Source organism: Trichosurus vulpecula, chromosome 9, assembly GCF_011100635.1.
Source record: "Trichosurus vulpecula isolate mTriVul1 chromosome 9, mTriVul1.pri, whole genome shotgun sequence".
Lineage (NCBI taxonomy): Eukaryota > Metazoa > Chordata > Mammalia > Diprotodontia > Phalangeridae > Trichosurus > Trichosurus vulpecula.
The window spans coordinates 153,964,737-153,978,239 of NC_050581.1; the positions used below are offsets into that span (position 1 = coordinate 153,964,737).

Consider the following 13,503-nt stretch of genomic DNA (forward strand, 5'->3'; position numbering starts at 1 on the left):
ACAAAAAAGTTAAGGGGGGGCGGAGCTAAGATGGCAGCTGGAAAGCAGGGACTTGCCTAGGGCTCTCCCCTAGGACCCTCCAAACACCTATAAAAATGGCTCTGAATAAATTCTAGAACTGCAGAACCCGCGAAATAGCAGAGGGAAGCAGGATTCCAGCCCAGGACAACCTGGATGGTCACTGGGTAAGGTCTATCGCACACAGAGCTGAAAGCAGAGTGGAGCCCTGAGTGGGTGGTGGCAGGACCAACCAGACCAGGAGCTGGGCGGTACAGGCCCTAGCGTCCTGAATCAGTGAGCTGTGGCAGTTACCAGACTTCTCAACCCACAAACACCAAAGACAACAGAGAAGGTTAGTGGGAAAAGCTGCTGGGACAGAGTGAAAAGAGTTCGTGGTTCGGCCCTGCCCCAGGGACAGCAGGGGTGGTGCAGCTACAGAACTACAGCTGCAGTTGCTTCAGGCCCCGGGCCACCTGGTGGGAGGAATTAAGTGGTGGATCAGAGCAGGAGTGCAGAGCCTGCTTAAGATTTGAGTCTGGTCCAGGTTGGTAGTTCCTGGGGGAGGAGGAGCACTGGTGTGGCAGAGCTTGCTGTATAGAAATAGCTCTGAAAACAACAGCACATCCCCTCAAGCTTGAAACAAAGTACTCTCTACTCTACAAGCAGTCATAACCCGACGAAAAACTCAAGGGTCAAGTAGTTGGCTGGGAACATGGCCAAAGCAACAAAAACAGACTCAGATTCAGACTCAGACTTTGGAATCTTCTTTTGGTGACAAAGAAAACCAAAACATACAGCCAGAAGAAGTCAACAAAGTCAAAGAGCCTACATCAAAAGCTTCCAAGAAAAACATGAACTGGTTGCAGGCCATGGAAGAGCTCAAAAAGGATTTGGGAAAAAAGTTAAGAATTCCTAGTCTACAATCTTCTAAAAAAGAAAATACTGCAAGCAGCCAAAAAGAAGCAATTCAAATATCGTGGAACTACAGTAAGGATCATGCAGGATCTCTCAGCTTCCACATTAAAAGACAGGAGAAATTGGAATATAATATTCCAAAGGGCAAAAGAGCTGGGACTACAACCAAGGATCAACTACCCAGCGAAACTAAGCATAATTTTTCAGGCAAGGCAATGGACAGTCAATGAAATCTTCAAATTGTCAATGATTATATTTCCAAAAAAGGATGAAATTGAAATAACCTAAGTGTTAAGAATCTAATCCTTAGGCTCTTCTCATTCAAGCATTAGAGGAACAGCATGGCCATCACACACACACACACACACACACACACACACACACATGCCCATGGTACTTTCTAGGGAAATTTGGGGTGGGGGTTGGAGAGAGGGCTGCATATGTCTTAATGATGGGGTATAGACTCCCTTGAATCTTCCAAGTTGACCTGACTTTTCATGCCCAAATCTGTCACCCTTAACTTAGTCTAGCCCTCCATTGTTACCTCTGGATTGTGACCACTTCACACCCTTGATCCTATCAAAGTATCTATGCCCAAATCTGTTACCCTTAAACTAGCCTAGACCTCCATTGTTTGTTATCCCCAGGTAGCCTACAGCTACTTCCTACTCTTAATCCCATTCCTGGAGTCTGACCTCTTGTTACCCCAGTCCCATCAAGATCCTCCTTAGACTCCTTCTCAAGACCCTCCCTAAACCCCTTCTGTCCTCACTCCAACTACTTGGACAATGCTAGATCCCTCCCACAATCTTTCTATATTTAATTCTCATCTTGCCTCTATGAAGATTCAAACTGTCCCACTTGTCAATACGAGTGTCATAAAAGCTCAGAATCCTTAAGAGTCTACCAATGTGGAGAATCTTTAATAAACCATTTTTCTTTTTGGCTGAAAGAAGGCTTGGGTCGAATTCATTTGGACAGGACCTGGAACATCGCACTCCTAAAACCTCAATATTACTGCACCTGCTGTGATTCAATTCTTCTTGGATAAAGATCCTGAGGTCAGGGTCATCTACTCCCAAAAAAATGGGGTCAAAACCATGTAGAAGCACTGTAGCTCTGTCCTCCTCTCAACCTATGATCCCCATTTCTTGCCTAAATTCCCTAAAGGAATGAGGTCACGGCCCTCTCCAGGAAGAAAAAAAAAAAAGGAAGCCCCATGAGGTTAATGGAAACTAAGGAAAAGTAAAATGACACCCTCTCCACTTAGAAACAAACCACTCTGGCTCCTACCTTTATCACTCCCCAATCCTGGCCTCTCTTAGAGTGTTTGGCCAAAGTCCAGAAGTCTCTGATTCATTCCACCTGTGGACAATGTCTTTGCCTCTCTCTGTCCTTGTAGTAGGAGAAAGACCACCCTTTTCCCGCCTCATCCCAGGTCTGTGAATAAATTCCTTCACAAAAGCAACACTGAAGCCAAAAAAGGATTAGACCCAGGCATGAGACTCCTGGGGTGGGAAGGTCTATGGATATGGCCATGGCCACTCAAAAGTTATACGGGAAACAGTGACTAGAGGTCAGATGGGGGGTGGATTAGTCATTTTTCAGTCACATTTGACTTTTCTTGGCAAAGATACTACAATGGTTTGCCATTTCCTTCTCCAGATCATTTTTACAGATCAGGAAACTGAGGCAAACAGGGTTAAGAGACTTGCCCAGGACCACACAGCTAGTAAGTTTCTGGGACTGGATTTGAACTCAGGTCTTCCTGCTTCCAGGCCCAGTGCTCTAACTGGAGCCTGGTCTAGGGATTTCCTGTGCTACCTAGTTGCACTATATAAATAATAAGAACTACTAAATCCGATTGAATACAGAAAAGAGTTCAGAAACGGTAATAGAAACAAACTGAAGCTTATTGTTACGATTTGGCCTAAGTTATCATACACAATTTTCAGACAAATTAGAAATGGTTTGCAGTTGATGAGTTTATGTATGATTTCTTCATGAGCAGCATCACAGAGTTAGACCCTTAGACGTGATCTAGATTCTAGTCCGACCTCCTTGTTTTATGGATGAGGAACACAGATCTCATTGGGGTTAAATGACTTGAGTGAATAAATGAATGAATGGGGCGGGGGAAGCATTAATTAAGCACTTACTATGAACAAAGCTCAAGTACCATGTACCATGTGCTAAGGACAAGGTACACAAATAGCAAGGTCAGATGATTCCTGCCCTCCAGGAGCTCCCAGTCTGATGGGGAGACAACACACATGGCAGATGGAAAGGTCCCATAGTCCTTAGGGGGCAACAGCAAAGCAGATGGTGATGCCTCTTCTTTAATGTTATTTTCATTGATAAAATCAGATCAGTTTCTGATGTGGAACCGCTGGACAGGGCCCAGGAATCTGGTGAAGGAACATTCTTTCCTGGGTCTTCGGTAGCTGTGGCTGCCACCCCTGCAGGTGCAGTTGCCAGGCAGAGTCTCCACAAGGGATGATTTGCCCAAGGTCACTCAGCTCATGTGGAAGCAGAGTCGAACCTAGGCTCTTTCATGAAAAATATAGCATTTTCCCATTCAACCACAGAGCGACTTGCCTTAGGTGGCATAGGGAACAAGTAGCAGAATTGGAAATCTTTTTAAAATTCTGTTTATTTGAATGTATGATTTTCTGGCTGGCTGCTAAGTTTATAATTTTTAAAAACTCCTTTTAGTTATCCTCACCCAGAGAAAAAGTTCACCATTAAAGGCAGCCACAATTAGGCACTTAATTCATCCACTGGTAAGGGATTTCTGCAGGAGTGCCTAGAAGGAAAGCGGTCACCTCTGAAATGCTAACCCTGCAAACCCAAACCAATGAAGAGAGGAGCTAATGTTCTGTCAGGGATATATAGGGAGAAGATCCCTAGACCAGCATTCAGGAATTCTAGGGAGCTAGGCGATGCCGTGCAGAGAGAACTAGCCCTGGAGTCAGGAAGAGCTGAGTTCAAATCCAGCCTCAGACACTAACTGTGTGACCCTGAGCAAGTCACTTACCCTCTGTTTGCCACAATTTCCTCAACTATAAAGTGGCAAAAATGAGATATGTCATTAAATGCACTGAATTTAGAGATAGGAGATCCTGGATAAGTCACTTAATACCTCTGACTCTCAGTGTCCCTTACTTTGTAAAATGAAATGGTTGAACTAGATGCTTTATAAATTATCTTTTTATTCTAAATTCCATAACTCACTGAGTGCTGGACCTGGTCAAGAGAAACCTGGGTTTCAACTCAGTCCCTGGTGAGCTACTGACTGTGTGCTCTATTTGTCTGCTTGCCTCTCTCCATACAAGTCATTCCGTCTCCTGCCTTTGCTCAAGCTGTTCTTCATGCCTGGATCTCCCCCTCCCACAACCCCCAGCTTCCTTTACAGCAATGCAGTCAGATCCAAAGAGAAACAGAGCCACTCATCTGTACATAGGGATCCCTGTGGATGTATATTGACTTAGTGTTAAAATATAATGTTATCTATGTTCTATTGTATTTTTTATTTATTTTGTCAAATATTTTTGTCTTACATTTTAATCTGGCTCAACTCCACCATGGAGTGTTATGGGCACCAGGAGGCTGGCTGTTGTGTGTTTGGCATCTCTGCTTGAAAGCACAGCTCAGATACTGCCTCCTCTAGGAGGCCCTCTGAGATCTTCCCAATTCTCCTTCCCCACTCCAGTGCCCACCCCAAGTTACTCTATATTTATTCTGTATATTGTTGCCTATACTTATCTTCATACAGAATATATGAGAATACATACAAAGATCAGTGTAGTGCTTTGTAATCTCTTTGGGAGAAAGGACTATTTCATTTTTGTGTCTCCAGTTTGTAGCCCAGTGCTTGGAAATAAAGTAGGTGCCCAATAAATGTTTATTGATTAACAGTCCTTTAAGGTTCACAGAACACTTTTCTTATGTTTGGTGCTTACTAAACATTTATTGGGCTGAACAATATTAATTCAGATGATTCACTGGAAAGTCAAATACTGAACCTGAAGCTTAAATACTTTGGCCACATAATGAGAAAATGGAACTTGTTGGACAAGACTCTGAATGTTGGGAAAGACTGAAGGCAAAAGGAAAAGGTGATGACAGAGGATGAGATGGATAGATGGTATTGAGGAAGCAATGAATGTGAGCTTGGACAGGCTTTGGGAGATAATGGAGGACAGAAGGGCCTGGTGTGCTATGATCCATAGGGTCACAAAGACTTGAACATGATTGAATAACAACACCAAAAAAAACCCCAAAACTAATTTTGAAATGAACTGAACTGAGCAAGTCCTTTGATCTCTGTGAATTTCAGGATCCTCATCTGCACACTGAACATAGTATTATCACAAGGTGGTCCCGAGGTTCAGATGACATAACCGGCTCCAACACAGCCTGTCTATAGCCTATTACCTGGCTCAGTCTCTAGTTGTCTCCCCTGCTAGACTGTGAGCACTATCTTTTGCCTCTCTTTGCAGCATTACATTAACGTCAGTTATCATTATTCTAATTCCACCACTGTCTGTCTGCTCAGAGCACAGAGTGTGGTTCTGAGGTCAGCTGTGAACTCTACAGGACCTGAGGCAGCAGGAAGCAAAAGCAGTGCTGATCTGATGGGTAAACAGCGGAAAACATAGCCGTCTAACATTATTAGAGAAAACTGAGGCTCAGAAAAACTAAGTGATTAAGCCAAGGTCACATAACTTCCTACTTCTGGAGCTGAGTTGAGAACCTGGAGATCCTCAGCCCAAGATGAGGGCTTTTTCTGTTCCCTAGGCAACAAGAAGGTATAGTTTCTAGAAGGCCTCTCTTCCAAAGAATTGGTGAATAGTTCTCAAAGGAAAAATTGCATACTATCAATAACCACATGAAAGATCATTCCAAATCATTAATAATAAGACAAAAGAAATTTAAATGACTCTGAGTTTTCACCTAATGCCCATAAAATTAGAAAAGATGACAAAAAGACAGAAACGGTATTAGAAAAGCTATAGGAAGAAACACACTAACTCATTGTTGGCAGAACTATGAATTGACTTCATCCAACCATTCTGGAAAAAGATTTGGAACCATGCAACAAAAGTCACAAAACTTTGTAAATTCCCTTTGACCTGGAGATCCCACTGGTGGGCATATAACTTCAAGGAGGTTAAAGATTAAAAAAGAAATGACACCATATACATATAACAAAGTACTCCTATTAGCACTTTCATGGTAGCAAAAATAAATGGAAATAAAATAAGTGGATGAAATATTAGTAGAGCAAAATGTGACACATGAATACTATTTAATCATTTCACTTCAAGAAACAACAAATATAGGGAATTTAGAGAAGAATGGGAAGATATGAAAACTCATCCAGAGTGAGGTAAGTAGAATCAGGAGAGTGACATTTAAAAATACATAGCTATAAAAATGTAAATGAGTAGAATACTAAAATGCAGATAAATAATGAGTAATTATAATGATCACTCACCCCCTCCCACCAGGAAAAGATGAGGAATAACCTCCTGCTGGTGGAGGGCTAAGGGTACGGAATGTTGCATACACTGTTAGATAAGTCCATGGTATAGGCTGGTTTTGTTTGATTGCTTTTCTTTGTTACTAATAAAGACTCTTTGGGGAGGAGATAGTATAGCCATTCAAAATGTATTAATAAAACTGTTTAATTAGTGGCAGGCTTAATATGATTTGATGAATTCGAAAAGTTTTTCTCTCCTGGCCCACCCCCCCCCCAAAAAAACCCAACTTCCTATTCATATCCTTTGACCATTTATCAATTGGGAAATGACTCACCTTCTTATAGATTTGTCAAAGCTCTTTGTGTATTTGACAAATGAGACCTTTATCTGAGAAATTGTCTATAAATTTTTTCCCCAGTTTTCTGCTTTCCTTCTGATCTTGGTTATATTTGTATGAAACCTTTTTAAATTTAATGTAATCACAATTATCCATTTCACATCTCACAACACTCTCTATCTCTTGTTTGTTCATAAATTGTTCACCTATCTATAAGTCTGATAGGTAACATGTTCCACATTCTTCAAAATTTCTTGTAATATCTCCCTTTATATCTAGCTCATGTATCCATTTTGACCTTATCTTGGTAAATGGGTTAAGATATTGGTCTATGCCCAATTTCTGCCAGACTGCTTTCTAGCTTTCCTAGTAATTTTTTTTTTTTGCCAAATAATTCATTCTTGTCTCCAAAACTTAAGTCTTTACACTTCTCAAACACTGGGTATCTATATTTGTTTGCTGCTGATATATCTGTTCTGTTCCATTGATCTACCTTTCTATTTCTCAGCCAGTAATAGTTTTGCTAACTACTGCCTTATAATATAGTTTAAGATCTGGTACTGCTAAACCTCCTTTCTTCACATTTTTTCCATTAGTTCCTTTGATATTCTTGACCTTTTGTTCTTCCAAATGAATTTTGTTATTATTTTTTCTAGCACCATAAAATAATTTGGTGGTAATTTAATTGGATGGCATTAAATATATAGGTTACTTTTGGTAAAACTGTCTTTTTATTATATTGGCCCTGCCTACCCTTGAACAATTAATATTTCTCCATTTATTTAAACCTGATTTTGTTTGTGTACAAAGTTTTTTTATGGTTTGGTTCATATAGATCCTGGGTTCATTTTGGTACATGTATTCCCAGGTATTTTATAATTAGAGTTATTTTAAATGGGGTATCTCTAGCTATCTCTTCCTGCAGGACCCTGTTGGTAATATATAGGAATGCTGATGATTTATGTGGGTTTACTTTATATCCTGCTATTTTGCCAAAATTATTAATTATTTCAATTAACTTTTTAGTTGGAAATGGTAGAGCAAAGAGCAGGCAAGGTCTGGAGTCTAGCCTTTAGCCAAGGGAAGAAAGGGCTCTGATAGCAGGTTTCTTTTGCTTCCCTGAGCCTCTGTTTCCCCATATGTAAAACAGGGATAATTATACCATCCTACTATCCGCTAGATCAATGAGTGGTGCCTTTGAGACCATTTTGTCTAACCCTCTCATCTCCAAATAAAGAAGGAAAGTGAAAAGATAAATCCAAAGCTGGGCTTCTGACACTCCCGACTGCACCACCAGGACTCAACTGCCTTCTCACCCTGCAACATCCCTCTGTGATACCAGACTCCTTCTCCAATCGGTGAGTCCCTTGGAAACCTCCATCTTGGGAACAAGATAGCTGGATTTCCAGTGGGTGGCTAGGTGACACAGTGAAACGAGTGCCAGTCCTGAAGTCTCATCTTCATGAATTCAAATCTGGCCTCAGACACTCACTAGCTGTGTGACTCTCGGTAAGTCACATAACCCTGTTTCCCCCAGTTTTCTCATCTGTAAAATGAGCTAGAGAAGGAAACAGCAAACCACTCCAGTATCTCTGCCAAGAAAACCCCAAACAGAGTCACAAAGAGTCGGACATGACTGAAAACAGTTTAACAATAGCTGTGTTTTCAAGCAATTCACTGCTGTGCCCCATTCACGAGTTACGAGTTACAGTAGTTTGAGGAAAGCTGTCTTTAAACTGTAAAGTACTACAGTTACCCCTTCCACGTCTCAACTTTCCTCATCACATATAAGAATAGCATAAGAAATTAAATGGGAATTTGGGGGGAGTTTTGCTGAAGCTGCAGATGATACTTGAAGGCCAATAGGCAACACAGAACCTATAACCAAATAACCCAAATTTTACAATAAGGTACTATAAACATCCCATAAAAGAAAGAGAAAAATTTCAGACTTCTTCTCTAGTACAAAGGGAGGGGCAAAAAACTTTACACAGATTTTCCAGATCAGGGGCACTGCACCCCTAATCCCTGCAATCTGGAAGGGATAACTGTATATCACTATGAATGCTGATGATGAAAATGGCCCTGCGTACCCTGTGGAGGGGGAATTGCTGAAAAGGGAAATAAGACAGACCCAAGCCACACTGAGCCACAGCGTGACTAAGCCTGCCAAGGCAGGGTAGGGGTGTCTGTTACTTACAGTCCAGGATGACTTGGGCTGCTCGGTAGAGCTGGAGTCGGTACAGGAGGTCCAGGAGCTGCTGCACTGTGGCCTGCCTCATCCCCCACCACCACAGCAGCTCCCTGGTGATGCTGACACCTTGGATTCTCTCCATGGACTTGATCTTCCTCAACTGGGTCTGGTCGGTCATCACATAAGAGGCTAAACAGCAAACAGAGAGCGTTCCCAATTAGGCCTCCTGGCAAGCAGAATGGCCTTTATCTAGATATCTAACAGGGCTGATCTTATCCAGAGATAGACTAAACAGTTGCTTGCATGGCACAGTATGGAGGGCAATGTAAGTCATCCCTCTTATCCCCTCCCCACCCAATCCCTCCTTCCCCCATCCACCAGATTGCCACAGAGCCTGAAGTGATACTATCTGGATTTAGTTCTTTGGGTTAAGCTACTAGGTTTCTAGGAGATCCATGGAGGCAAACAGGTTATCCCCCATGGCAAGTGCTTTCCCTCTGGGACTTCTCAATGAATGGGTAAGGAAGAGGGGAGAGGGAGATAATTCCAAACTCAAAATTAAAATAAAATGAATAAAAATAAAAATGATTTTTAAAAAATATTGGTTGGTTAATTTATTGCCTCCCCAGAGCTTAGCATAGGAAGCAATTAATAAATGTTTATCTAATGACAGACAGCCTGGAGGAGCGACATGTTAATGTACATCAACACCCAGAAGGGATGAAAAACTTCAAACTTAAGCTGTCAGCACATGGTAGAGGGAGGAAAGGAGGAAAAAAAAGGAGGGAGGCAGGGAGGGAAGTAATAGAAGAAAGAAAGAAAGATCTAAAATGGGAAGACTATAATTTATACTCAAGAAAGAAGGAAAAGAAAGAAAGAAAGGAAAGGAAAAAAGGAAGGAAAAAAGGAAGAAAGAAAGAAATTTATTTTGCCATCCACCAACCTTGAAGTTTATCAAATTTACTGATCTGTTGTATTTCACCAACAACCAGTGGTTTCCTCTTTCTGGGAACTTCCCACACCCAAACCAATTACAAGTGGTTTTAGAGAGCCGCCTGAGGCCCATTAAGGTTAAGTCCTTAGCCAAGGTCACAGTTCTGACTGCAAATTGATTACGATGTGTTTTAGGGAACATATTAAACAGAACCAAAAGGAAGACTCTCTCTCTTTTACTCTGATACAGAAGATTGTCCCAACTTGGGGGAAAAAAAAAAAACCCTGACGCTTCCAATCATCATCACCATCATCACCATCGTCATCATCTATATAGTGCTTACAAAGTTTTCGAAGATAATATTTGAATATATTATCTCATCAGATCCTCATAACATCCTTGAGAAGCAAACACTTTTTAGATATGATTATCTCCACTTTACAGATCAGAAAACAGAAGCTAAGACAGCCTAAGTGGTACACAAGGGAAAAGAGCAGTCTTAGGAGTCAGAGATCCTGGATTCAAATTCTGCCAGGGACTCTTAATATATGATCTTGGGCAAGTTGCCTCCTCTCTGGACTCAGTTTCCTCACCTTATGGTGATGAACTGCTCTGAGTTTTCAAGAAGGTTGTAAGGACAGTGAAGGTAAAAATGATTGCCAGGCATTCACAAATATGATATAATATTATACTGTCCTATATATTATACAATCTATACATAATATATTGAAACACTATAATGAGAATGTGATCTCGTCCAATTATAAACTTGGCAGAAGCACTGCCCCCTTGAAAATACCATCTTCAGGAAAGATTTAGGGAAGGCCCGCCTACATGTGACATTAGGCACTGAAGTAAATTAAATAGCCGTGGTTTCTGATTCTAAGGAATATATCACCAGAGAGAGATGCATTGTTTCATAGAGATCATCTGCATAGGGGAAACTGTAGACAGCCTGATGAACTTGGGAGTCAAGATCAGGGTTAGAATCCTGCCATTCGACATGCCACGCCACTTAATTTCTTTGAACCTCAGTTTCCACATTTGCAAAGTGGCTGTGTGTGTGTGTGTGTGTGAGTGTGTGTGTGTGTTTACAGTAAAAGGTCAAGAAGCATGAAGCTGGAGTTAAGAAGATTTTGGTTCCAGTCCTACTTCTAACAGATCCCATCTGGGTGAGCCTGGGCAAGACACTCATCCTCTTAGTGCCCCCAGATAAACTCTGTTGAGATTTATAAACCTGTGAACAGAAGGCTGATCTGCACTGATAAAAGGAGTTTTCACCCTGAGAGTTCCCTATGCTAACAAAATCCCAGATCCAGCCCAAATATTTGCATGACCTACCTCAGAGGGTGTTATGATAATCAAATGAAAAAAATGTAATTAACAGCACCATGAAAATAAAGTACTTTGTGAGAATGCCCCAATAGACCCCTGCTCACATCAAAAATGATGGCTCCCCCCACTGTGCAGACTGTAATCCATCCAAAACAGCTCATTCTACGTGACTCTTGTCCAAGTCCTTTGATGGTAGGCCCTTAATAAATGCTTATGACTGATGGAACCACAAAGATAAATTTATCAGGCATTGATCCTGTAATGTGTATTTATGAGTTCAAACACTTTAGATCTGGATGGGGCTCGCAAGATTACCTATGCAGCAATCACTGCCTCATTTTGTCTTACTTAATTCCAGACTTAAAACATCAGATAAAATGAGAATTTACATATACATATACACAGAAGAATAGAAAAGGAGGGTTGTACATGAAACTGCAAATCTCTGTTCTGTACAATTTGCTCTTCTTTTAAATATAATAAAATTCAACATATAATTTTCAAAGCGATCCTGTTTATTTGGCTTTTTTTTTCCTGTTCTCTTCTATGAATTTTTAAAACTACTCCCATGACCCTCTCTCCTTTCTTTTGTTAATGACAATTTGATCCCCATCTCCTTAGCACTTCCCCCTCCCCAAAAATAAAATAAAATGAGGGGTTTGGACTCAATGATGTCTAAGGTTCCCTCTCACTCTAAATCTATGATTCTATGATCCCATTTCAGTGTCCCTTTCTAATTCGCCAAATTCCCCCTTTTCACCCTCGAAGATCCTGAACTCCCTTATCTTTAAGACAAGAACTAAGAAACTAACTTTTCTGCACAGCCCTCTAATCACCAGCTAGGTTGCACAGTGCATAGATACGCTGGTTTGTATCGTGCCTCAGATACTTACAAGCTGTGTGACCCTGGGCAAGTCATGTAACCTCTGTCTGCCTCACTTTCCTTGTCTGTAAGATAGGGATAATAACAGCATCTACAGCCCTGGCTTGGGATGAGGACAAAACGAGATAAAGTGCTATACAAACACTAGCTATTATTCTGTTTTCCAAGTAGCTTTTTGTGGTCTCACAGGCAGAAAATAGAAGAACCAGAATCTAATCTGGGGCCTCTCTGATTCTGCCTCTATCTGCGGTTTTGCTCCAAGACAACCAAAGACCCTGTTCTTCTTTTCATTAAAAACTTGCTCGACAAAGTATATTGGAAATTGATTCCAACTGAGGAGAAACTACTAATAACGGTTTAGTGTATGTCCCATCCTCATGAAAATAGTATTTGAACGGAAGACAAAGCTTTATTTTTAGCGGCGGGGAGAAGGGGAGTTGGGGACTTCTTCATGCCCTTAAAGTCATGCCCCCCTGGAAAGTTGTCCGTGTCAGAAAAGGAGTCCATGATGAGGGAGGCTGATGCTGGCAGGTCCTAGGTCACTAACTTTCAAAGTTACCATACCCACCCCTCATCAGGCACCCAGTTGTAAGAAATGGGAGGAGGAGTTTTGTTTCCACAGAACTAAAGGTGTACTTCCCCCTCCCCCACCCCAGCTTTAGCAGAAATCAGGCCTCAAGGTTGGTTCGCATGCACATGGTTCTTGAGAAGGCAGTCAGGGGAATTAGAGGGGCCAAACCCCTTGAACCAGTTCAAGCTTATCTAGGGTCTGATCTTGGTCAAGAATCCAGGCCTACTGATTTGCATAATTTGCATATGTTAAAGAGGGAAAGTAGGGGAAGTAAAAGAATGTAGTTTAATCCTAAACTAAGACAAGGAAAATCTAATTAACTTCACTTTTGCTTCTGTATCCTTATTATCCTACCTATATAAACTGTATAACCTAGGAAAACTATGTAAAAAATAAAGATTGTAAACTAACCATAACTCTAGCAGGAGTGGAGGGAATGGTTACCCCTGCTCCTGCAGCTGTATCAGTATGAGTGTTCCAGTGAGCACTACACCCGTTCTCTCAAGGAGCCTGCTAAATGCCTTCATCTGCCTGCTCTGGTCCTGAGTTCTCTGAGTGAGAATGGGCAAATCATGTGGATTTTCCTAAGATTAAGGAGAGAAAAGCAATGAGCCATGGAAGCTCATGTCAGGCTTACTTCCTGTTCCTGCCTTGGGGAGTTCTATGATCCCCACTGTGGTGTTAAGAGGGTGACCACTCGGGATTTCCCTGGAGAACCCTGTGGTCTGCACAGCCTTGTTAAGGGGACATCACTTGGGACTTCCTGCCCTGTCTCGGGAGTCTTGTGATGTTACCACTGTTCTAAGGGGCCATCACTTGGGTCCTCTTTAGGGTCTGACCCCTAGGAG

The 13,503-nt window shown here is 41.6% G+C and overlaps 1 protein-coding gene across 1 annotated transcript in view; it reads right to left on the minus strand.

The window, feature by feature from the left end:
* Positions 1-13,503, minus strand: part of IRAK2 (interleukin 1 receptor associated kinase 2) — a 49,542-nt gene that overhangs the window by 32,008 nt on the left and 4,031 nt on the right. The window contains exon 2 of the mRNA XM_036738735.1: positions 8,939-9,121. Coding sequence (XP_036594630.1) covers positions 8,939-9,121 — 183 coding nt within the window. The remainder of the gene's footprint in view (positions 1-8,938; positions 9,122-13,503) is intronic.